This window comes from Acomys minous (genome assembly GCF_964271855.1).
Source record: "Acomys minous genome assembly, chromosome: 15".
In the NCBI taxonomy this organism is placed as follows: Eukaryota; Metazoa; Chordata; class Mammalia; order Rodentia; family Muridae; genus Acomys; species Acomys minous.
Genome location: NC_140497.1, coordinates 93,840,089 through 93,865,454, shown reverse-complemented (window position 1 = coordinate 93,865,454; position 25,366 = coordinate 93,840,089). Strand labels below are relative to the sequence as shown.

The 25,366-nt window shown below is 45.6% G+C and overlaps 1 protein-coding gene across 1 annotated transcript; it reads right to left on the bottom strand.

The window, feature by feature from the left end:
• Nucleotides 1-6,084: 6,084 nt before the first annotated feature.
• On the bottom strand, nucleotides 6,085-10,736 carry DSPP (dentin sialophosphoprotein; the record flags this gene model as incomplete). The annotated part of the gene is given in 6 exon segments (XM_084760423.1): nucleotides 6,085-6,900; nucleotides 6,903-6,904; nucleotides 7,068-7,980; nucleotides 8,480-9,397; nucleotides 9,555-9,641; nucleotides 10,686-10,736. Coding segments are annotated over 6 exon segments (2,787 nt in total).
• Nucleotides 10,737-25,366: the final 14,630 nt, after the last annotated feature.

Below are 25,366 nucleotides of genomic sequence, written 5' to 3'. Positions count from 1 at the left end.
AGTTTCCCTATCTGATTAAGACAGGGTCGGATCACTCAAGCCATTCTCAAATGTAGGTACTGTGTTTTTGCCATTTTTGATTCTTATTTTGTTTGTCTTGGGTCTAGTCAAAATGGAAAGAGACAGCAATAAGACTCATTGTTTGAACAAAGCAGCTGCATTACTCTTTTTACCATCTTAAAGAATGAAAGTCTGTCCTCCAACTGCAGATAAGGGCAGGGGAAGACTGAGCTCTCTTGAAATGGAAAAACCAAACCAGTTACTTTAACTGCTCTTCAGACAAAGTAAAAAGCAAAAGAGATGTCTGTCAAAACTAACACCCAAATTTAGAAGAAAAAAAGGAAATGAATCAGAGAAAAGACAGCTTCAGAGTTAACTGCAGGAGAGCCTGAGTTCTGATAGATGGACTCAGTCAGTGTAGGGAGGGGAATGCAGGACTCCAGGCCCTGACTACAGAGAGACTCAGCAGGAGTCTGTGACAGACAGAACAACAGAGGCTTTCCAAAGCCTCCCTCTCTTCTGGGGCAGGAGCAGGGAGAGTAGAGAAGCTGTGTCTGAAGCTAAGCACGGACTCTGGACTCTACGGACAAAAGACAAGGACACGGACAAAGTGGCAGTGTGTTTAAGGCTACAGTGGTCAGCAAAAGAAGAAGAGATCCAAACTCCTAGGAGAAGTGGTGGGGAAGAAGTGACAGTCACGGAACAGGCAGGCATCAGAAAATGGCTAGCAAGATAAGCCATGTGAGCTTAAGGGAGGCGCGCCTCCAGAGGGCTGGACGTAAGGATGTACGTTCCACTGATCAGACTGAGAAACGGGGCATGTGAAGTCAATGGCTTCTCAAGAATGCTGAAGTCATGAGAGTTCATGACAGCACTCATTTTTGAGTGACATCTCTCGAGGATGGTGGAGCCATGAGAGTTCATGACAGCACCCATCTTTGAATGACTTGTGCTTTATTGGTCACAGACAGTGAGTTCTCCAAACTCAAATATTCCTGGGAAATAACTGGAGTTTATGTCAGTAGGAACAAGGCTTCCCAGCCGGAGTCTGACACTAATCCCTTTACCACACATCCATGCTTTACTCAAAACCTGCCACACACTGCTTCATTTAACAATTAAACAATACTTGCCTCCTGGGTCTTACCGTATCGGTCCTTTCCTTTGCTGACACACCCTCTAGTTTCCCTGCGGTGCCACCTCCTCCTTCACTGACAGGGACATCAGACATGAAGTTATCTCAGAGCTGGGTGGGAAAACGATAATCCATTTGCTACAATGGAGTAAGAAGGCTGTGAGGGCTAAATCACTCAAGGGGGAATCTGTCGCTTGGGAACAAAAGAAGAATCTACTTATTATTACAATCAGGATTTTAGACCAGGAGTCAGTGTGCCTTGGTGGCGCACCTGAGTGGGTGTCTGCCATGGCTAGATCGTCTGTCGCCTGTAGGTCAGGTTGATTCTATCACGAGGAGATAAAGTTAGTGGGCACCAACGATGATCCGGTGACTTTAGCTGAGGAGAGTATGGAGCTGGAGCCATCTGGTCCAGAGCAGAAACCAAGTGCATAGGAAAGGGTGGGGACAGAGCAGCGTGACAAAGGACCCCACAGGGAACTCAGTTCTGCGAAGGCCACCGTCTTCCTCCCACTGTCTTCTGCTCTTTGACGGGCAAAGGGCGGAGGGTGGTAAGAAGGAGACAAAGTAAGGGCAGGAGAGGAAAGCCAGCAGCAAACCCCAAAATAATGGTCTTGGAAGCACCTGTGACAGGGCCATCTGTCAACCCAGACTTGCTGGCCGGAGTTCATGCAAAAACATTTGGGGGTGGGGGGAACATATAGACTTTGAACCAGTAGTCTGGGGTATGTAGCTGCACACGGGGACTGGCTCTCCTCCTCTCCCTCCCTGTCTGAGGGAACATTGTGTAGTTGATTTGTCTCATTCCCTTGAGGATTTGCTCCCAAGCTGCAGCGAACAGATCCCTGTGAGAACGCAATGGTATTTTCATCCACGGCTCTTGAGCTCTGTTCTGCTCTGGCTCCTTTTAGGGAGAGGAAAAGTGTTCCTGGTTATTTTGGTCTGAGGCTTTCCAAAACTTCCAAGGCAAATCATAAAGCAAGGTTGACTTCTGGGAAATTCCACCGCAGTTAATAATTTTAAATGTATTTATATGGTGAAGTATGATTTCCTGCGTGCTCTCTTGCTCACCTAGTGTGAGAATTACGTTGAGCAGCTACCACAACAGAAGGCCCTCACTGTGTTTCCTAACTAATGCTCTGATCAGGTGTGTAGGGATTACCAGGGCAGGTGGAAAGACAAGCTGTAAGAGCCTGTCTTCTGATTTTGTGCCTTTGGTCACACAGAGAGAAGCCTACATGACTATGTATGCAGCCAAGAAGATAGCTTAACTTCCCAATGATCCCCCAGGGCAGATAGAAGCCACAGCAATGCTAACTTTGGTCCTACCTCCATGGCATCATTAAATCCAGGGAACACATGTGTATCTCTCAGTCTCACTCTGTGTGACTCTGACTCTCTGTCTTTGTCTGACTCTTTCTGCCTCTCTTCCTCCTTCCTCCCTCTCGCTTCTTCCCTCCTCCTCTCCTCTTCTCTTCTCTTCTCTCTCTCTCTCTCTCTCTCTCTCTCTCTCTCTCTCTCTCTCTCTCTCTCTCTCTCTCTCTCTCTCTCTCTCTCCTCTCTCTCCTCCTCCTTCCCCCTCTCTCTGTCTCTCTGTGTGTTGCCTCTCTGTGTCTGTGTCTCTTTCTGTCTCTGTGTCTCCCTCCCCTCCCTTCTTGCTGTGCTGTGCTGTGCTGTGCTGTGCTGTCCTGTGCTGTGCTGTGCTGTGCTGTGCTGTGCTGTGCTGTGCTGTGCTGTCCTGTGCTGTGCTGTCTATGCTGTGCTGTGCTGTGCTGTGCTGTGCTATCCACACTGCGGTGAATTGACCTTGAACTTCTGGTTCTGACTTCAGAATTGTGGGATTGCAAGGATGAGACTCTGCCTGGTTTTGGGTTGTTTGTGGTGCTGGGGACCAAATGGTGGCTTCATGCATGCTAGTCAAACCCTCCATCCACTCAGCTACATCTGCAGTGCCCCTTTGCTATCTTAAGTTTCTGTCTTCAAAAAGGAGAAATGCAAATGTTGAAAGTTAGTATCAAATTACCAATGCAGTGATATCTTTTGAAACTAATGGCTTTTCTAACCGCATCAAGGGTTAGAAAGATAGTGCACATGCTTCCTAACATGTGCACACGTAGACATATTGGCATGTGTGTATGTATGTATGTATGTGTGTGTGTGTATGTATTATGCATGTATATAGAGTTTCATAGCACACTGCCCATCTTGCATTATGATTTTTCCTTACTCTTTCTTAAGTATTTCTGTAACTCATCAAGTTGATATAATCATAATAAGTTACTAATTGATTAGCAAGATGGGGTTTAGGAAATGCTGCTCTCGGAGGCTGGAGAGATGACTCAGCAGTTAAAAGGATGTGCTGGCTTATAAAGGTCCCAAGTTCGCTCTCCGGCACCCACATCAGGCAGCTCACAACTGCCTGTCACTCCCGCTCGCAGAGACTAGATGCTCTCTTTGGTCTCCATGGGCACCTGCATGCTTTGTGTGAACACCCAAACACAGGCACACACAAATGCACATGATTAGAAATAAAACATTTTCTAAAAGTTGTTCTTGTGAGCAATATGAGGAGATTGCTTATTCTTATTTGCTCCAGAAACCAAAGTAAAGTTTTTCCCTAATGATCCTTCTTTGGCATTCAGAAGGTCGAATCTTAAGACCTTTTAAAATTGTGTCTTCTTCATTCTTGCCCTGAAACTCCAAATGCAGATGTGTTTGTGTAAGAAAATTAAGACCATGATCTCCCTTCACGAGTTCCGATATAATTCTAGGTCCTACGCATCTAACCTCATTAAAACGCTCTTTAGGGAGAAAGCTTGCCGAGAACCGGCTAGATGCATGTCTGACTGTGGTGGTTTCGATAACTGTAGCCCCCATACACTCATATACTTGAACGCTTGGTCATCGGCACTATTTGAGAAGGATTAAGAGGCTTGGCCTCGGTGGAGGAAGTGTGTCACTGGGGGCGACATTCCAAGCCCAGTAGGTCCTCTCCCCGCTGCTTGCACACCGCCTTGTTTCCCACCACAATCGTAATGGACTCACCCTCTGAACCTGTAAGCCAGCCCCAGTGAAATGCTTTCCTTTATGTGGTCACGGTGTCTCTCCACAGCAATGGAACAGGGATCAGGACTTAGGCAGTTCTCCACAGGATAGCACCCTGAGCACAGAGTACATGTCTCTCATCAGTTCACGAAGTGAGTAGAGCTACGCAGAAGCAAGGTTGATCTGCGTGCAGTGAGACAGTATCCACGGCATATTGCTAAGCGTAAGGTGATTGTGTGGAGTTGGCTGCCTCAGACTCTCTAAAGGTGAACGTGGTCGTTTACATGTGCAGACAGCATCTCTGGAATGTTTGTGAGACATTAGAAAGAGGAGTGTAAATCTTATACACAAGATTTTACCATTGGGGAGGAAGCTTTGCAAACCATGAGTGAAGACTTTTCCCAGTGAGCAATTGTATAAATAAACGTTTATTGTAATTCATTAGCTCTTCATTGACATTTCTTACACAGTTTACAATGAGTGTTCTACCCACTGCTTAGTGATCACCACAGCTTTGATGAGCAGGTGTGACAGGTCCTAAAGGCAGGCGATTCACAAGTTGAAGCATACAAAGGCATGTGAGGTCTAATAGAAGTCAAAGCCTGAACCATTATTACCTTCCGGTAAAAGGTCTGGAGTCAGTGTCGCGGCTGTGGCAGCACAGAAGCCTGGCGTTTTACAGTGTCAGGAGTCACAAATGAGTTTACAGATAGCAGCATGTGAAAAGCCTTCGGCAATATTCCTTAACTAAGAAACTCTTGCAAAAGGAGGTGAGCACCAGGGCAAAGTGACTCTTCTGAAACTCTGGGTCAAGTGAGAATAGAGTCGACTGCGGTCAGAACGTAGCTAACAGCTTTGACAAAACTGCTTACGCGGAAAAGATAGCGGAATGACAAAGCACAACTCTGAATCTTGAAAAATATCCGTAAGGCTTAGGGGTTAAGGTCTCCTTGGGACAACCCCAGTTCACACCTCCTGTGGTTTACTCTTTCACCTCTTACTTCCAAATGTGCCCACAGAGGAGGGCCGCCCCGTTCTCACCCACCCTTACAATTCTTGAGTAAGCTGTGAACCTAGTTTGACTTGTGAGACTGACTTAAAGGCAGCTGGTAGCACCGTGGGACATGGTGAACTCCGGCTATGACCCCACCTCCTGAAGTCATGCATGTTGCTCATTTACTTAAGATTTGAACGCAGCTACTGGCAGCAAGACACAGCACTGCAGGGGCCTGGGGACTTTGTACATTTCTGTCCTTTGCAGAAATGTAATAGCATGTGCCACATCTTAGTAGAGCCATCCTCAGAACTGTTTTCTCACTCATTCTTCAGAATTTTCTTAATTTGTAGCTACTCTATTTTACCGCCACCAAGGTTATATCAGTACCTTGGATAGGGCCAATAGTTGCTACAGTGTTTTGTTCATGTTGCAAATGTATTTTCCACTGGAACAAGCAACTGAAACAGTAGCTGAGTTGAATGTCACAGAAGAGCATCACTCACTCCACAGCAGGGAAACTAGCTCTCTGGTACCCGACCACTGCCGAATGAGGCCTGCTGCAGGCTATCTGGACATTGCTCGCTCTGCTCTCTAAAGCATCTGTCATTCAAATCATAGTAAGCGATGAATTCAGTTTCTGTTTAGTTATTTTGTGTTTAGATTTATACTTTATAAACTATTTCCTGAAGATGAAAGTTATTTTAACATAAATACACCAAAGGTGGTGCACCCAGATTCTCTCTGAAAGACTTGGAACTTGGCTCCAAATCTAAGTCTGGCTGGATTCCCTGTGACCTCTGTGGGTTCCACACAGTGTATTTCTCTCCTGTCTTTGTTGAGTGAGGAATCTTTACTGCCTATTACTCACCAAACGTTCTCACAAAGGATCTCAGGGGCTCTCTTTGCTCTAGTCATCACTGGTTGAATGGTTACTGTCACTGCCTTCACTGTCACTGTCACTGTCACTTGCATTGTCGCCGTTGCCAGACTTGCTATCACTCTCATCACTGTTGTCACTATTGTCACTACTGTCACTGCTGTCGCTACTGTCGCTGCTGTCACTGCTCTCACTGCTGTCACTACTGTCGCTGCTGTCACTGCTGTCACTGCTGTCACTACTGTCACTACTGTCGCTACTGTCATTGCTGTCACTGCTGTCACTGCTATCGCTGCTGTCACTACTGTCACTGCTGTCACTGCTGTCGCTACTGTCACTACTGTCACTGCTGTCACTACTGTCACTGCTATCACTACTATCACTACTGTCACTACTATCACTGCTGTCACTGCTATCACTGCTATCACTACTGTCACTACTGTCACTGCTGTCACTGCTATCGCTGCTGTCACTGCTGTCACTACTCTCACTGCTGTCACTACTGTCACTGCTGTCACTGCTGTCACTGCTGTCGCTACTGTCACTACTGTCACTGCTGTCACTGCTATCGCTGCTGTCACTGCTGTCGCTGCTGTCACTGCTGTCACTGCTGTCACTACTGTCACTACTGTCACTGCTGTCGCTGCTATCGCTGCTGTCACTGCTGTCACTACTCTCACTGCTGTCACTGCTGTCACTACTCTCACTGCTGTCACTGCTGTCACTACTCTCACTGCTGTCACTACTGTCACTGCTGTCACTGCTGTTGCTACTGTCACTACTGTCACTGCTGTCACTGCTATCGCTGCTGTCACTGCTGTCACTACTCTCACTGCTGTCACTACTGTCACTGCTATCACTACTGTCACTGCTATCACTGCTGTCACTGCTGTCATTACTATCATTGCTGTCACTGCTGTCACTACTATCACTGCTGTCACTACTATTGCTACTATCACTGCTGTCACTGCTGTCACTACTATCACTGCTGTCACTGCTGTTACTGCTATCACTACTGTCACTGCTATCACTACTGTCACTGCTGTCACTACTGTCACTGCTATCACTGCTGTCACTGCTGCTGCTGCTGTCACTACTGTCACTGCTACTGCTGCTGTCACTACTGTCACTGCTACTGCTGCTATCACTACTGTCACTGCTACTGCTGCTGTCACTACTGTCACTGCTGTCACTGCTACTGCTGCTGTCACTGCTGTCACTACTGTCACTGCTGTCACTACTGTCACTGCTGTCACTACTATCACTGCTGTCACTACTGTCACTACTATCACTGCTGTCACTGCTGTCACTGCTATCACTGCTGTCACTGCTATCACTGCTGTCACTGCTGTCACTACTATCACTGCTGTCACTGCTGTCTGATTTGCTTTCACTGTCACTGCTGTTGTCATGGTCACTGCTTTCTGATTCGTCCTTGTCATCACTCTCACTGTTATCATCACCATTGCTGTCACTGTCATCAGCATCAGCTGTGTCATCACTCCTGTCATCCTCTCCCCCATCTGAGTCACTGTCGTCACCATCATCACTTGACTCATCAGAGGTGTAAGAAGCATCTCCTTGGCTGTCGCTTTCGTTTTCACTTTCTGAGTTAGCACCATCACTTCCATTAGATTCGTCACTGCTGTTGGGGTCATCTCCTTGCATGGACTCATCATCGAAATCATAGCTGTCATGTACAGCGCTGTTGCTGCCACTACCCATCTTGCTGGGTCCTACTTTACTGCGGGCTTCTGGTTTCTCACCAGCCCCTTGGGGCTTGTCAGGCCCCCCTTGCTTTGGGCTACTTCTTTTGTCCACGTCTGTTCCACGGTGTCCATTGCTGTCTGTATTTTCACTGGGTTTCCCAGATTCTTTGGTGATATTACTTTTGTTGCCTGGGTTGGGACCTTCAGTTTCTATTCCCTGTGGAACAAAGTAGAGAAGAATGGATAATTGGTGACTATTTGCTGCAAAACCCGATGGTCCAAGGAGAGCTGTCTGGGGAGATGACCCTAGGGACTGGATTCTGGCTGCCGGCACAAGCAGTAGTTTGTGTAAGCTGCTTATCTAGAACACGAGAGTGCTCAGGACCCAGGTCTGAGTCCTGATAAGCCACCCAGGTCTCTCCCTCATAGGAACTTGCATCAGGTGGAAGTGTGCCCATGCCAGTGTCGCAGAGCGGCTCATCACTTTGTGCAACAAATGTAACACTAACAAAACATTTTACACAGAACCGTTGGGCCAGTATTCAGCTTGACTTCTAGCATTCTGACTAGTTTTTGTGTTTGGGGTTTTATTTTGTGTTTGTCTGGAGTTGTTGTTGTTGTTGTTGTTGTTGTTGTTGCTGTTGTTTTGTACAGCCTTCTGAGTGTAGAGGAGAGGATGTCAACTGCCATTGAAAGGAATCAGTTTAAAGACTAACCTGACCGCGGCTCTTCCCAGCAGGGCATGCTTCTGGCTGGCTGGTGACTCTGCCTCCTGTGCCCCTGCTGTCTTTGTGACCGAGCTTCTGGCTTTCCTGCATTGCTTGGTCACCATTGCCTTCTTGGGTACCATTGTTCTCCTCGCTGCTAGAGGCGTTCTCTCCATCACGCCCATTTGGGGAGCCTCCTTTTTCCTTAGAGTCGTCGTCTTCACTACTAACCGAACTTTGACCTCTGTTGCCGTCTTTCCCCCCATGAGACTGGCCCCCCTGGTCTTTACTGTCCCCATCTCCCTTTCCGTCTCCCGCTTCTGTGCCCTCATAATCACCAGAGCCCATGTCTGCATCCTCATCTTCCCCGTCCCCACTGGGACTCCCATCAGTATTGTCCATACCGACATCTTCCCCTGTGCTTGGTGTTACCTCAGCCCCCTTGTTCCCACTTCCCTCCTCTTCTCTCTGAGGCACTGTGTCACCTGTGGCAGCAACCTCACCCTCATGTATTCCAACTTCATGGTTTGTACTATTCTTGCTTCCAGCTACTTGAGGCCCATTTTCCTGGACAAGGGTGGCATTGCCGTTCTGGCTCACCTTGCTAGCACCCCCAGTTTCCGTATCCCTTGGTTCCCCAGCATTTTCAGTGAGGCTCACTTGGCCCCTGATGCCATTTGCTGTGCTGTTCTCTTTGGCAGGTATCCCATCATGACCTTGTGTTCCCACGTCCTCGTTTTCATCCGCAGTGTTCCCCCCTTCGTTTGCTAAAATGGGCTGCGTAGAACTGTCCCCTCCTGCATCTGTCGACTCAGAGCCATTCCCTTTTCTTGTGTGACCATCCTTGGTATACACCTGCTGTCCTATTTCACTCCCATTTGGGGGGTCACTGCTGTCTTTAGCGGTGTCGTTGATGTGTAACTCATTCTGAAAAAGAGACATGATTCAAAAATCAATGGTGGGCATCAGTTTCAAATAAAACCAACTGAAAAAAAAATCGGTGGGAACTTTGGATGAAGCCATGGAGTGTGAAAGTAGCATGAAAACAAAAAATGAAAGAAGCGTTCGTGTTTCTATCTCTTACCTGTGCGGCAGTTCCTGAGTGTGCTGAAAAGGTTACATTCACAGATTTCTCAGCGATGTGTCTTTCCAGTGGTATTATTTGAGGAACCTGCAGAGGTAAAACATGGGTACTGCACAGGTTCTTGTTTTATGATGAAGAAAAGAGGTAAATACAAAGGTCGGAGCATAATCTAACCATGTAGAGAAGAAAAGGAGCCTGTCACAGTGCTTATGTGGAGCTTCCAACTGAGCAACTGAGGAGTTTTATAATGTTGCCATCAATCAGCCCAAAACCCCTGAGACAGCAGTGAGTGTGGGGCACTGAAGGAGCAACATCAAGTACTCAGTACTCGACAGAGTGAGCTTAAAAGGGCTTACAAAAATGCTCAACTGCAAGCCAGGTGTGGCGGTGCTGCACCCGAAATTCCAACACTCAGGGAGGCAGAGGCAGACAGATCTCTGTGAGTTCAAGGCCAGCCTGGTCTACAGAGTGAGTACAGGACAGACAAGGCTACGCAGAGAAACCCTGTCTCAAAAAGAAAAAGAAGGAAGGAAAGAAAGAAAGAAAGAACGAACGAAAGAAAAAATTCTCAGCTACAGAAACAACACAACGTTTGGTTATTTGAAATGATATGAAACTATAAATGGGTTGACTTTCTTATATCTCTGCATTTGCACTTATTTATACGCTCCAGGTTTTGCTCAGTGAATATAAAGCTAGCACGCGGGAAACACTCATTTGAACTTACGTTGAAAAAAAAATCTGACTTTTAACTCTTGTTCTTTCTTCAATTTTTACAAAACAGTTTAAGCTATTTGATTAAAAGGAAATCCATATGGAAAGAAGCAGAGATAGACAACACCTCGTGACCTCTGAGCACTGAGTTAGTTTGAAAAAAAAAAACTTTTAAAACTGTATCATCCTCTGCTGAGGCATTTCTCCACAGGAATACAGGGAGCAGGAGCTTGGTCACCTGAGAGCCTTCTGTGGAGGCCCCAAATGATGTCATGTGAGAGTTCTGACAAAAATCTAAGATTTGGGTATGAGTGTTCCGACTCAACCTCTGTAAAACCATGAGGGAATATGTACATTTCAGTATTGGGCTAAAAGATACAGCAAATTAAGAAGGCTTGATTAGGAAGATGTACTTACCGGAATGGCCCATGCGGCTGCCCAAATACATATATATATAATTATCTTCATTTCTGTAATGAGTAGTAGTCAGTGTCTGTTAAGAACAAAGAAGGGCCCAAAACAGTTCATGAGATGAAAAACAATAACCACAGTAACTCATTATTTTGGTCTTTCCATTTGGACAATGAGAGAGTACAAACAGGAGAAGACTTCTCAGGTCCCAGAATAAGCCTGGTTTGGTTGTGGGAGCCTGTGGGAGCCTCAGCACGCTCAACGCTGTTGTGGCTTCTGGCTTTTTCTGCCAACGGGGACAACCGCCACGGGAGTACACAGGCAGGGCTTTGGTCCTGTGCTGTTATCCATGAGTGCGGTGGTCCCTCCTTTCTGGACTAGCTGTAAGCAATGCTAACTAGTTCTACTAAGAGTGGATTTAAAAGATAAAGCCCTTACAATACGCCACCCGATCTCTAGAGCTGGGCTATCAACACTGTAAGAGGAAGAACCCTGTGGGCTAAGCAAGCTTAGAGTAGGAGGAAGGGCACAGGCTTTGGTTTCAGATACCTGAATTCAAATTATCCCCCTTTATCTGTTGTTTCTGCTTCAGATAGCTTTACTGGGCTTTCGTCTCCTCAGTCACATCAGAATAGCCCAAGACTGGGCAGAAGAGCATCCTAAAGGTCTCTTTAGCTCTCCTCTGGCACAGCCAGCAGCTTGTGCGAGCTCGCTGGCAGCACATTGCACTGTTTTGTACTTTCCTGGCTACCCCTATGTTCCTCTTCACGGACCTCAGGTCCCTGGGGCCAGGCGAATGTCTTGATTATCACTGTCTTCCCCATGCAAAGACACCATGCAAGGGTGGCTGGTGAGGAACTGCTTCTACTTTTCCAGGCCCTTTTCAATCTCCCACTGAATGAGGGAGCTTCTAACAGAAACATCTTCCACCTCGCTCATGATCCAAATTCAGAACCAGATACATATTTTTCATACATCAGAATAGAGCCCATAAAAATATAAAAATCTATGTGGATCAAAAATTTAAGTTCCTATTTACTGAAAGTTAATTCATTTTGTGCCATGATATTGTTACTATAGAAGGGATTGCTTCCTCCTATTTTGTGACCTCCCACAAGACTTAATGATTACAATCCTGCATGTCATAAAATGGCCGGGATTAAATCCAGGGTTAATAGTGACGTAGAATATTATATTAAGAATTACTGCTTCTCGGGAGGAGAACACAATTCCGGGGCCTCTGTGAAAAGCTGCTAAGAGAAATCTAAGAAGAGCTGGGGTCCCTTCAGTTGTCCCATTGACTGAAATGAGGCTCAGGTGCCTTGAGACAGGGCCCTGGGGCTGGGGCAAGGGCCATCTGTCCACCAAGCTGAGCTTACAGTGTGCCTGGCAGCTCCAAACCCAGTCATGACTCACAGAAAGCCTATCACCTCTGTGACCTGAAGGTCCCTGGCCCTGGAAAGATATATACACAATAAAGTCCATGGATAGGTACATCTCAAACCAAAGTCTGACCATCTGAGACTTCCCGCACACCCACCTCCCACCCCCGACCTCCACTTTCCACTCCAGCACTGTTTTATATGATACTTGTACCTGTGGGCAAGGCTGGTCAACAATGTCAAAGACCCCAGCGGAAATGGCCAACACATTAGCATTGAGGAACCACCTTTAAATTTTCCCTTTAAATTATCATCGTCACACATTAGGTGACAGCTGGTGACGAGCAAGTCAGTGTGAATATGTCAATAAGAAGACTGAGAAATGCAAGGCTTAATTATCAGGGCCTTGTTGGGATGCCAGAGGCAGACCTTTAACACCTGAGCTCTCCTCACAGAATTGTGACTGCGTGCTCCAGACCTTGCAAGCCAGGGGTGCCCAAGAGCAGAAAGCTGAGCATAGAGACCCATTCCTAGCGCAGGAGCTGAGGAGGAAGGCAGGTGGGTTTCTCTAGAGTGTAGTCCATTGGGACGTCGACCATGACTCAGTGGATGGACGACCCTCATCTGAGAATGTTTGGGAAGCACAAATTGGCCTTGATGTTTTTGTTTTGTTTTGTTGTTTACAAAAAGGGAAAAAAAGTTGTTTGAGCAAAGGAAGGTAGATCTGGGAAGTGCTGGAGGTGATAAAAATGACCAGAACAGATGGCATAAACTTCTCAAGGAACTAGTAAAAATATTTATAAAGATAGTTAAGGGCTGGAGAGATGGCTCAGCCGTTAAAGGCTAGGCTCACAACCAAAAATATAAAAGATAGTTAAAACGTGAGCTATTTAATTTATTTTACCAGAACCAAAGTGACCACATAATTTTCAAATTTCCACCTTGGTTTTCGCCAACTTGTGGCAACACGTCTCTGCTTTTCTAAACCTATTCTCATGAAGTTTGAAGCAGAAAAATGAGTTTAACAGATATCAGACCTGTGCATGTTCTACATAGAGATGTTTGAGGGTCTGCTTTTGGGACCTTCTCGTCAAATGCCAGGAAATTACTTCCCCTGGCCCTACGGTGATTTCAAGTCAAGATGCTAAATTTAAATAGAGATCTACTTATTTGTTCCAGACAGCAAACACCCTGAAGACTAATATCAGCCAGATACTGAGCCCTGGGGGAAAAAACCCACAGCCCTTCCTTCTTGCGACAGAGCTTTAATTGTGCACACCAGGTAGACCTTGAAACTATGAAGAATTAACTGAAACCCCAAACCCAGCTTATCTCTCAGGAAGAGTTGGATGTTTGAGGCTCCCACCATCCCCCTCTCCAGGAGAAAGACTGTGATCCTTGCTTGTTAAATCCCATCGCTCCTTACGGTCCAACGATGAGGCTGAAAAACGCCTCTGAATCTGTTTAACTCTCTTAAATATCTTTTCCCGGGTAAAAATAACAGTAACAGAGCTACAGAGAATTATACCTAAAAACATTTCAGGTTCTGGTTTTTAAGATCATTACAATTAGAGTGTTTGTTCTGTCTTGGGTTTTTCTGATAAGCAACGATGCGTCAACAATATACTGGGGGCAAAAAATCAGTTAGTGCTACTCCACAGTGAAGTGGCATCTTACCAGACGTCTTTGCATCCTTTCCTACCTAATCCGTTATCTTTTAATGTCTACCCTAGACAAGAGAGTCCAAAGGCTGCCGTCTCTGAAGCTGGACATTCTTTCAGCAGGAGGCAATTGGCTCCTGCAGAGGCAGGGGGATTCCATCTTACCTTGAAAGCCTTCAAGGAGACTGAAAAAGATCCAGATTTCTTTATCTCTCTTTTCAGGCTGAGAGTGGCACACTGTCCTGGGCTTTTGCACGACAATCTTGTACCTGCCGAAATTTAAATTCAGTTTGATAGTTTTCTCAACCAATCACTATTTAGGATCCCTGATGTGGGGGTTTGAAGTGTCACTGTGCCTATGACGCTCATAACAAGGCCTCCTCCCCCCACCTACCCCCACCCCCACCCCCACCCCGCCACCCCACTCTCTGGTATGTGTTTGCTCACTGAACCATTTGGTTCCAAAGGGACCAGACTTACTTTCACTTAATTAAATAGCTCCTGGAAGACTGTTCTGCATCTTAAATATAGATAATCAGTGTGAGATATATCTGAAAAGAGCCACTTAGGCTCTGTCACCCTGCATTTCTCCTCATGCTGAGGTCGGCAATCTAAGAAAACTCTAGGTTTCTCTGGTAAATATGACTGGCTATTTAAGACCCCTATCATTCCTGAGGTACATATTAAAGTTGATGCGCTATAATTCAAGCGGCTTGTCCGCATGCAACTGTCTTGACGTTGCCCAAGGGATCTTTAAAAGAATCTATAAACAGTAACTTCAGGAAACCATTTCTGACCTAATCTAAACACTGACATAAAGTTTTTAAAATCTATTAATTTAATAGTCAAACTAAAATTTTAAAATAGCTGTCCCAAAGGTAAGCCATACTGTAAGGCACCCACGGGTAAGAACAAATCTTCACGCACTCCACGGACTCAGCTGTCAGGCTCTGCTCTGTTGTTTGTGTAAACCACGGAGTGCAAAAGACAGGCTGTACTTCTAAAACAGAAAAGGTACGCGCCTGAACTCATCACCTTCCCTCGAGCCCTGGATGTACATGACAACCTCTGGGCCACTTCTCTAGTTTATGAGCTCCACGCTTGGCAACTGGTGTCTTTCTGTGTTCTAGCTTAGGGATGTGCCTGTGTTTTTACGGTCTAGTATTGGGGGAGGAGGGTGTGAAACATGTAAGATCGGAAATACAAAATCGCTCTCCAACAACAGTATCTTCAGAACGTGTACAAAAAGAGTCAAGCACATACGTATGTATGTAGGGAAAGGGTTGGGAGTGGTAGGAAGGAACAGTTCCCTGAAGCTGCATTTCCACAGCAAAGGCTTTGCTTTTGCCCTCACAGCACAGTTCTTTGAGCATCTTAAGGGTCCCAGTCACAGTTAAGAATGCGGAACTCACAACCTGGAACAACACTTTTGCTCACGTAGATCCCAGTGGAAGGGAGTGGCCTGAGTGAACGGCCTTCCTTCTCCTTAGCCTGAGTTATGGCTGCAGGGTTCAGCAACGGTCTTTCAGGAGCTGGAGAATGAAGTAGGTCTTCAGAGTTTAAACAGAAGTACCTAATGGCTGCGTTAGCACAAAGCTCTTCCTCCAACAACACAAAGAAAGATTTGTTAAGAGCATGCGGGACCAGCCAGGTGATTAATCCCAGCACTCAGGGAGGCAGAAGCCAGCCCGGTCTACAAAGCGGGTCCAGGACAGCCAGAAACTGGGGGTGGGGGTGTCACTAAGACAAACATTTTGGCCTCAAAATTAAATTTTGTCTGTTTATTTGTTTGTTTGTTTGTATAGGTACTCTATACATAGCCCTGCCTGTCCTAGAATTCACAGTGTAGACCAAGCTGGCATGGAACTCACAAAGTTCTGCCTGCTTCTGCCTTCCCGGTGTTGGGATTAATAAATTTCCATAAATTTATAAGAATTTAAGTTGTATAAAGTCTGTTTGTTGAGCAGAATCCAACTCAATTAGAAATCAATAGAAAAAAGAAAGTATTTGGAAACTGAATAGCATGCTTCTAAGTAACCAATGGGGAAAAGAAGACTCTAAACGAAAAATTCAAAACTTATTAAATTGAATAAAAATAAAAGTATAGCACAGCAAATTTTGTGTGATGTCACTAAAACAGTAAATACTTAGCAAGACATTTAGATTACAGAATGACTGAATTTGCTGCTTAAAATTTTTTTAATTACTATTTAAAAAGAAAAGTAGATTTGAAACAATTACCCATTGTAGTGGTTTGAATGAAAACAGCTGCCACAGGCTCACAAGCAGTGACACTTTAAGGTGTGGCCTTGTTGGAATAGGTGTGGTGTTGTTGGAAGAAGTGTGTGGCTGAGCGTGAGCTTTGAGGTCTTAGATGCTCAAGCCAGGCCCAGTGGCTCACTCTCTCTCCCTGCTACCTGCAGATCCAGATGTAGAGCTCTCGGCTCCTCTCCAGCACCACGTCTGCCTGCACACAGCCATGCTTCCCTCCATGATGATAATGAACTAAATTTCTGAACTTTAAGCCAGCCCCAATGAAATGTTTTCCTTTATAAGAGTTGCCGTGGTCATGGTGTCTCTTCATAGCCAAAGAACTTTGCCTAAGACACCTGTGTTCACCTAAAGGATGGACAAAAAGAAAGATTGAAAGCAAAAGAAAAGGAAATGCAATGCCCACAGCTGTAATGGATTCAACAAGAAACCACGAGGCGGAAGGACATCTTCTGAAAGAAACAGAGATGACGTCATGCAGACTCAGCGAAAGACGAGGAGATTCGAATCAGTGACATCAAGAGGAGAGAGGCGGCATCATGACAGAGTCTACGGCAGAGGGCTGTGCACAACTTCCTGCTAATAAATGAAAGGAAGCGATGCCTTGAAACACCAAGCTCATTCAAGAAAAAAAAAAAGTCATCATAATCACCAATATCTGTGAAATCTTTGAATTTGAAATATCAAAATCTCAAACCTGCCACAAAGACAATGTCATGAGGTAACCACACAGTTCTAAAACCTTCAAGCTGAGGCCTACATGAACTGCCCCTGGAGACAGAAAGGAAGGATGCGCAGTCACTCTGTACTGCATCACCGTGACTCTGACAGAAAATACTCTTGAGCAATATCATCATAAATGTCAAATATTAAACAGACTTTTAGTAAACTAACTTCCATTGTGTAGTCAAAAGGCAACTCACCATGGGCAAATTAATTTGTTCTGAGCATGCAATATAAGCTTAACACTTACAAAATGATCAGAGAAATATGTCATGAACACAGAAAACAGCAGGATCTAAGTAGGCCTAGGGGCAAGTTCTCAAAGAATCTAACATTTATTCTTGTTTTTAAAGTAATGAAATAAAGCCACATGTGGTGATACATGCCTGTGATCCCAACACAGAGAGGACCAAGCAGGAAGACCGTGAGCTCAAAGCCAGCCTGGGATGTACATAGCAAGATACAGTTTCAGCCAGACAAATAACTCTCCATCACAAACATGGCACTTCATGCTGAAACATTAAATGCTGTCCCCCGAGGCCAAGGGCATCTGATGCCATCTTTTCTACTCAATATTACTCTCCAGCTTCTGAGGCAAGAAGAAAAACAGGAAGGATTCTTCTTGAAACGAAGAAAAGAACAGAAAGGATTCTCCTCGAAAAGACTGTGTTGCCTTTGCTCAGAGACAACACAGTCACTATGTAGCAAACAGAGGGATCTTCAGGAGGCGCTGCATGGGAACATAATAACAACTTGCAGGATGTGATTTCTGTAAGAAAACAACTTTATTACTACCTGCTATCAATGAGAAAGCAAATAAATTTTAATTACCTTTTTGTATTGTTTTGACACAAGCTTGGTCTATGTAGCCCTGGCTGTTCTGGAACTTGATCTGTAGACCAGGCTGACCTCAAACTCACCGTGATCCACCTGCCTCTGCCTCCGGAGGGCTGGGATTAAAGGTGTACACTCACCACTGCCTGGCTTTAAAAACATTTTTAATTCCAACAAATAAAATATATAGTGATAAAACTGAGAACTTAAATACTGAAAAACTACAAATGCTGCTGAGGGGAATGAGAGATGGCCTAACATGCTAAGGGGCTAAAAGACTGGACACTGTGAAGTCAGATCTCCAAAATGTCACCTCTAGATTCCACATAGTGGCAATTAAAATTAGGAATAAATTCAGAAATCGTTGAGTACAGAGATTATTTTTCTGAAACTTTTCTGTAAATTCCTGTAATTTTAAAGGAATTATAAAAGTCAAAGCAATTTTTCATAACAAAGGGGAGGATTGTGGTTCGTTTAGATAGATGAGACTCACCCAGTTAATTATTTAAAGCTCAATTATATCTGCCAGTTTTATTTATTTTATTTATTTCTTCACGTTACATCCCAACCATAGCCCCCCTCCCTCCTCTCCTCCCAGTCCAACCTTCCCTCCCTCGCTCCCCTATCCTCCCTTCCCTATTTCCCAGAAAAGGGGAGCCTACCCCAAACAACTCATCCCAGCACACCAAGTCACATCATGACAGCACATCCTCTTCCCTTGTGACCTGTCAAGGTAGCCCCACCAGGGGGTAGTAATCAAATAGCAGGCGAGAGAGTTCATGTCAGAGACAGCCCCCTTCCCCTAACTAGGGGACCCATATGAGGCCTGAGCTACCCATCGGCTACATCTGTGTAAGGGCCATAGTCCTTGGTTGGTCCTTCAGTCTCTTCTGCAAGCCCCTCCTGGGCACTGGTTAGTTGGCTCTGTGGGTCTTCTTCTGGAGCCCCTGTCCCCTCCAGGCCTTCCTATTCTGTGCCCCCCCTCCCGCCGCCACACACACACACACACACACACACACACACACACACACTCACACTTTTCCACAAAACTCCCAATGTTTGACTGTGAGTCTCAGCATCTGTTTCAATCCACTGCTGGGTGAAGCCTCTCAGAGGACAACTACGCTAAGCTCCTGTCTGCAAGAATGGCAGAGCATCATTAATAGTGTCAAGGTTTGGCTTCTCTCCCATGGGGTGGATCTTGGGTTGAGCCAGGCATTGGTTGGCCATTCCCTCCATCTCTGCCCCATCTTTATCCCTGCACATCTTGTAGGCAGGGTAAATTTTGGGTTGAAGTTTTTGTGGGTGGATTGGTGTTCCCCTCCCTCCACTAGGAGTCCTGTCTAGTTAGAGGGTGGCCTCTTCAGTCTCCATTGACCCCTGCTTCTAAGAGTCTCAGCTAGAGTCACCCCCATAGCCTCCCAGAAGCCTACCTTGTCTTAGGTCTCCAGCTTGTCACAGAGATGCCTCTGCCCATGGTTTCTCTTCTTTCTGCAGGCCCTCTGTCCTCACCACCACACCACCACCACTACTACCACCATCACCACCATCACCACCACCACCACTACTACCACCATCACCACCACCATCACCACCACCATCACCACCATCACCACCATCACCACCACCATCACCACCATCACCACCACCATCACCACCATCACCACCATCACCACCATCACCACCACCATCACCACCATCACCACCACCATCACGACCACCATCACCACCATCACCACCACCATCACCACCACCAACACCACCATCACCACCAACAACACCACCATCACCACCACCATCACCATCACCACCACCATCACCACCATCACCACCATCACCATCACCACCACCACCATCACCACCACCACCATCACCACCACCACCACCACCACGATCACCACCATCACCACCACCATCACCATCATCACCACCACCATCACCACCATCACCACCACCATCACCACCACTACCACCATCACCACCAGCACCACACCATCACCACCACCATCACCACCATCACCACCACCACTACCACCCTCTCCTCCAATGTCTGATCTCCAGACTCATTTCTCTTCATGCTCCCTCTCCTACCCTGTTCCCTCTCTTCAACCACTTACGCTGTCTATTCTATTTCCCCTTCTGACTGAGCCTTAAGCATCCTGTCTTGGATCCTCCTTGTTACTTAGCTTCTTTGGGTATCTTTATCCTGTATTATATGGCTAAAATCCACTTATAAGTGAGTTTATACCATGTGTGTCTTTCTGAGTCTGGGTTACCTCACTCAGGATGATATTTTCTAGTTCCATTCATTTGCTTGCAAATTGCATGATGTCCTTGTTTTTAATAGCTGAATAGTATTCCACTGTGTAAATACACCACAGTTTCTTTATCCATTCTTCAGTTGAGTGCAGAAGTAAAGATGGAGCAGAGATTGAGGGAATGTCCAACCAATGCCTGCCCCAATGTGAGACTCATCCCATGGGAGAGAGCCAACTCCTGACACTATTAACAATACTCTGCTATGCTTGGAGGCGGAAGCCTAGCATAGCTGTCCTCTGAGAGGCTACACTCAGCAGCAGATCCAAACAGATGCTGAGATGCACAGCCAAATATTAGGCAGAACAGAATGCAGGGAGCCTTGTGAAAGGGTTGTGCAAAGGAGAAGAGGACCTGGAAGTGATAGGAGCCTCACAAGAATACCAACAGAGCCAACTAACTGGGATCCAGAGGGGCCTGTGGAGACTAAAGCCTCCACCAAGTACCATGCATGGACTGGACCTAGGCCCCTTACACAGATGTAGCTGCTGGGCAGCTCTGGCTTCATCTGGGTCCCCTAGTAAGGGGAGCAGGGGCTGTCTCTGTCGAAGATTCTGTTGCATGCTTTTTGATCACTTCCCTCCTGGAGAGGCCGCCTTGCCAGGCCACTGCGGTTAAAGATGCTCTCAGTCCTGATGTGACTTGACGTGCTGGGGTGGTTTGGTGGGGGAGGGGTCTTCTTTTCTGGGAAGTAGGAGAGGGAAAATAGGACAATGAGGGAGGGAAGGTAGGAATGGGAGGAGAGAAGGGAGGAGGCTACAACTGGGATGTAAAGTGATTTAATTAATTAATTATGAAAAATTTATCTGGCCTACAAGATGTGCAGGAATAAAGACAGAGCAGAGACTGAGGGAATGGCTAACCAATGTCTGGCCCAGTCTGAGACCCACCCCTGAAACTATAAATGATTCTCTGCTATGATTGAGACAGGAGCCCAGCATAACTGTCCTCTGAAAGGCCCCACCTAGTAGAAGATCAAAACAGATCCTGAGACCAACAGCCAAACATTAGGCGGAGCTTGGGGTGTCTTATGGAAGAGTGGAGAAAAGGATAGAAGGTCCCAGAAGGGACAAGAACTACTCAAGAAGTTCAACAGAGTCATCTAACCTAGGCCCATGGGGGCTCACAGAGACTGATGCACCAACCAGAGAGCATGCGTGGATTAGACCTAAGACCCCTACACAGATGCAAGCGATGGGCAGCTCGGTCTTCATGTGGGTCCCTTAGCAGGAGGAGCAGGGGTTGTCCCTGACATGAACTCTGTTCTGCTTTTGGATCACTTTCCCCTCGCTAGGATGTGTTGTTTTAAAAAATAGAAATCCCAACTGTTTGATTTTACCAAAGAAGACTCAGGAGGCAGATGCTGGTGTGAAAACCTGCTAGGTCAAGCGGGGCAAAGAAAGCACCCCGCTGACCTTCTTCCTACTCAGTTCCTGTCTCAGAGGAAAAAGTCCAACAAGCTCACTAGCTCAGCTGACAGCCCAAGAGTAAAAAGCCAAAAAACCCAAGGCCAAAGGCTTGCTAGCTCAAAGCTCAAAAGCCTAAAAGCCTCCTTATCCATGCTGTCTTAAATGCCCCTCAGTTCAAAGTCTGCCCTTCTCTTTAATCCTGTCAGCTGGTTTCTTGCTCCACCTCTTGACCTAGGGTTAATTTTACCGAAAGCTCTTGGATTAAAGGTGTGTGCTAGGTAGGGCTAAGTCATACCATAATCACTTGTTTGCAATAAAAAGAAAGTTCTTGGATTAAAGGTGTGTTGTTAGGGCTCAACTACACTAAACAAGAAACAAGGTTCTACAGTTCACGATCTCAGGGTTCACAATGGGATCAAATATCCTTCCTGCAATGGGGCTGCCTTGTCTGGCCTCAGTGTAAGAGGATGTGTTTAGTCCTGATGCAACTTAATGTGGCAGGTGGGTTTGTAGGGGGGCGGCTCCCCTTTTCTGAGGAAAAGGGGAGGAGGAAAGGGGGAAGAGGAGGGTAGGACCAGGAGGAGAGGAGGGAAAGGGCTTTGGTCGGGTTGTAAAATGAACAACTAAATAAATTTATTTAAAAAATAATAATAATAATAAATTTTAAAAAATTAAAATTTAAGAATGGCAGCTACAAATTCTTATGTTTTCATCATCTTTTATCCATGTAATTGTGTTCTGTTTTCTCATTGGCTACAAAGTACATTCGTGAACCATTTAATTTGTGGACATCATTTCTTTTTGTGACATTTGAGAGAGTTCAGAACCTCGAAATTAAAAATGACAATCTGTGATTATATTTGAGGTAATAAAGCCAGAAACCTCTTTTAGACAAAAAGGAAAAAAAGAAAGGAAGGAGGGAAGGAAGGAAGGAAGGAAGGAAAAGGTAGTCATTCCTTGCATGTTAAATAAGACAGACTTTTAAAAACTTTTCAAGAAACATTTGATTAGGAAGCTCTCCTTGGCCTGGTTGCCTGGATTCCGTCCTGTTAGATTGTTAACAACAGGGGGCTAAGTGAGGAGTTATCTCTTCTACTATTAAGTGAAACTGTCCCATCACAGCAACAGTGTAACATTGCGTTCTTGGACACAGGATCCACGTTGTAGCTCTGTAAATCTAAACAATCCCCCAGGTTTCTGTGGCTTAGCAGAAGCAGACTGATTGCTGCTCCTGCCGCGACTCAGTACAAGCCAAGCGCTCTCCTCCAGCCAGCAGCTCGAACAACTGGGCTGTTTCCATCTTGTTTCACCATCTTCTAGCTCCTCAGTCTCCTGGCAAGGTCAGCCTGGAAGATGGAGAGGGGAAGACAAAGCTCTCGAAAGACTGCAGCGGGGCTCTTAGCAACCACTCTAGATGCGCTCTTGTCACATCCCATCCACCTAAGCTTAGTCACGTGTCAACCCAACCCGGAAAGAACACCTCAGTCACAAAAGGCTGCAAGCCTGCACAGTCACCAGCACACGTGTGCAAAGGTCGTGTGTCCTCATTGCATCAGTGTGCCCGAGGATATTTTTGAATAGAATCCTAGCACTGTTTGATTCTTCACCTAAGGTTATTATATTATTATCTTTCTTTTTCAAGACAAAGTTTCCATTATGTATCCCAGGATGGTCCAGAAGTCAGTACGTACCCAGGCTGGGGTCGTCTCGTAATCCCCTTGCTTCAGCTTCCAGAGCATGGACATTACATCTGCGGGCCAAAGTATGGGCTACTTTTCCATAGCCTTACAATGCCTTCAGGTAGCTTTCTAAAAATATGACTCACTTGGATTCAAACCACTAGATCTAAATGTGGTTTTATATATATATATATATAAACAAACTCTGGGGCAAGGTGTGGTGTCACACACCTTCAGCACTCAGGAGGATGAAGTAAGAAGGTCACAAGTTCAAGACCAGCCTGTTGACATAGTAAGTAAATTTACCCTGATGCCTAGGAAATTTCACTTAAAACGCTTCCTAGGTGGTTTGTGTGTGCACTAATTTTAAGAACCACTACCTGACAAGAAATAAAATACTTCTCACTTGGAACCTGAGCCCTCATGTGATTACAGAATAAGTTCAGATCTGAGACCCAAGCTCAATCATCTTTTGAAAGGAAAAATGCAAAGACAAGATTCTACAATTTAAAATTGTCATATTTGGTTTACAACAGTGTGTGTGCCTGTCTGTGAATTTCATCTTTACCATTTCCCTTCTTCTCCTATTCTCTAACCCTCACATCCTTATAAGAACCTACTAAATAAAAGCCACCCTCCAGCCAGCCCTGGTAAAGTAAATAGTGTCATCAGGTCTTCTGTGTGAATGCAATGAGACAATGCAGGTAACACTGTTGACCTAAATGGCTGTCAGTGCCAACAACTATCAAAAGCCAACATCGCCACTAACAGACCCATGGAATTTCTGAGCCTGAGAAGTTATAGCACTGCGGACCAGGAACTTGGAGTACTTATATACCACACTACCCAAGGAAGATTGTGGATGGCTGACACAGTTGGGGGTACATCGTGACATCCACCAGGAAACGAGTTAGGAATGACAGGCCACCCAAGCTCTCTCTGTGTCGTGGAGCATTGCCAGGGCAAATGACACAGAGCCCAGCTCCGACACTCCTCCCACACAACACACCCACTCAGAGAAGGCGTTAAGCCAAATGCAAATCAGTGGATCACTCGTCTACGTGTGCCTCTTATAGACACGGCCTTGACGTCTCCTCAGACAGCGAACCACCCATCCGTTCAGAAAATGACAGGGTTCGCGTTTACAGATCTATCTCCCCACTCCCGGGAATGGGGTGAGGAAGAAAGCCGGGGAACAGGACCTTGAATGGCTTAAGGCCTTGGTAGAAATCAGGTTACAGAATCCTGTTTGAGCCATTATAAATTTAAATAAGCAGAGCTAGCCAGGACAGCGTTTCCTTTAATTTGGCATGCAAGGTCTTGGCAGAACAAAGAGGAGGACTTTGGACAGCAGTGAAAAGAAACTTTCTTCCAAAGTGTTACCAGAAGGAAGAAAGTGAGGGGGAAATAACATCCTGAGGTTTTTCAAACTGAGTCACAAACCATGAATAAACTATCGAATCGATCTTAGTGCGTTTTGTAAGGATATAACAGAGGGGGAGGGGAACCTCCCCAGGAAGGGGAAATAGAATATATATAGTTATAGTTATGGATCAATTGCATGGAGAGCCTGGAACAGGAGAGTCAAACAGAGGGGAAAAGAGAGAGAGAAAAAAAAGGCAGAGACAGCCAAAACCAACGGCCATTTTGAGGGGTCATTTGGAAACCAAATACAGTAGAAGCTTCCTAAAACATATACATAGATGAAGTTTATCTAAGTGAGATTGCCAAAGAACAGGGGAAACGGGGCCCCAGCTGGACATCTCCCATCCTCAAATCAGGTTTCCAGTATTGGGGATGGGTTGAATCCAGTCAAGTTACTGACCAAGGGGGATCCTTGGGAACCTCAAACACCCCAGGTTGTTTCCAAGGCTAATTATTGGCCGCTCTCCATAAATTGATGATAAGGCCCTATTGCTTTCTCTCTTTCTCTCTCTCTCTCTCTCTCTCTCTCTCTCTCTCTCTCTCTCTCTCTCTTTCTGTCTCTCTCTCTCTCTCTCTCTCTCTCTCTCTCTCACACACACACACACACCTACACAACTCAATGAACATGGCGCAGTCAAGCTGATATCTAATTATAACCTTCATCCCTACAAACTAGTGTAGCACGAAGGTCCTCTGCGTGCTACAAAGGAGAAACATGAACACCAACCCAAGTACAAATCCTTTATCTACAATTTTTGAGTTTTGTTGTATCCTATTTCATGTTATATTGTTTTTTTTTATTATTATTCCCTAGATGCCTGTTTGTTTTAATGAGCGCAGAAAGGGTGTGGATCAGGAGGGGAGGGGAGGGGAGGTAGGGAAGAACTGGGAAAAGTTGGGGGAGAGAAAACCACAATCAGAATATAGCACAAAAATACTATTTTCGAAAAAGGAAACACATTTAAAATAAAAGAATAGCATATAAGT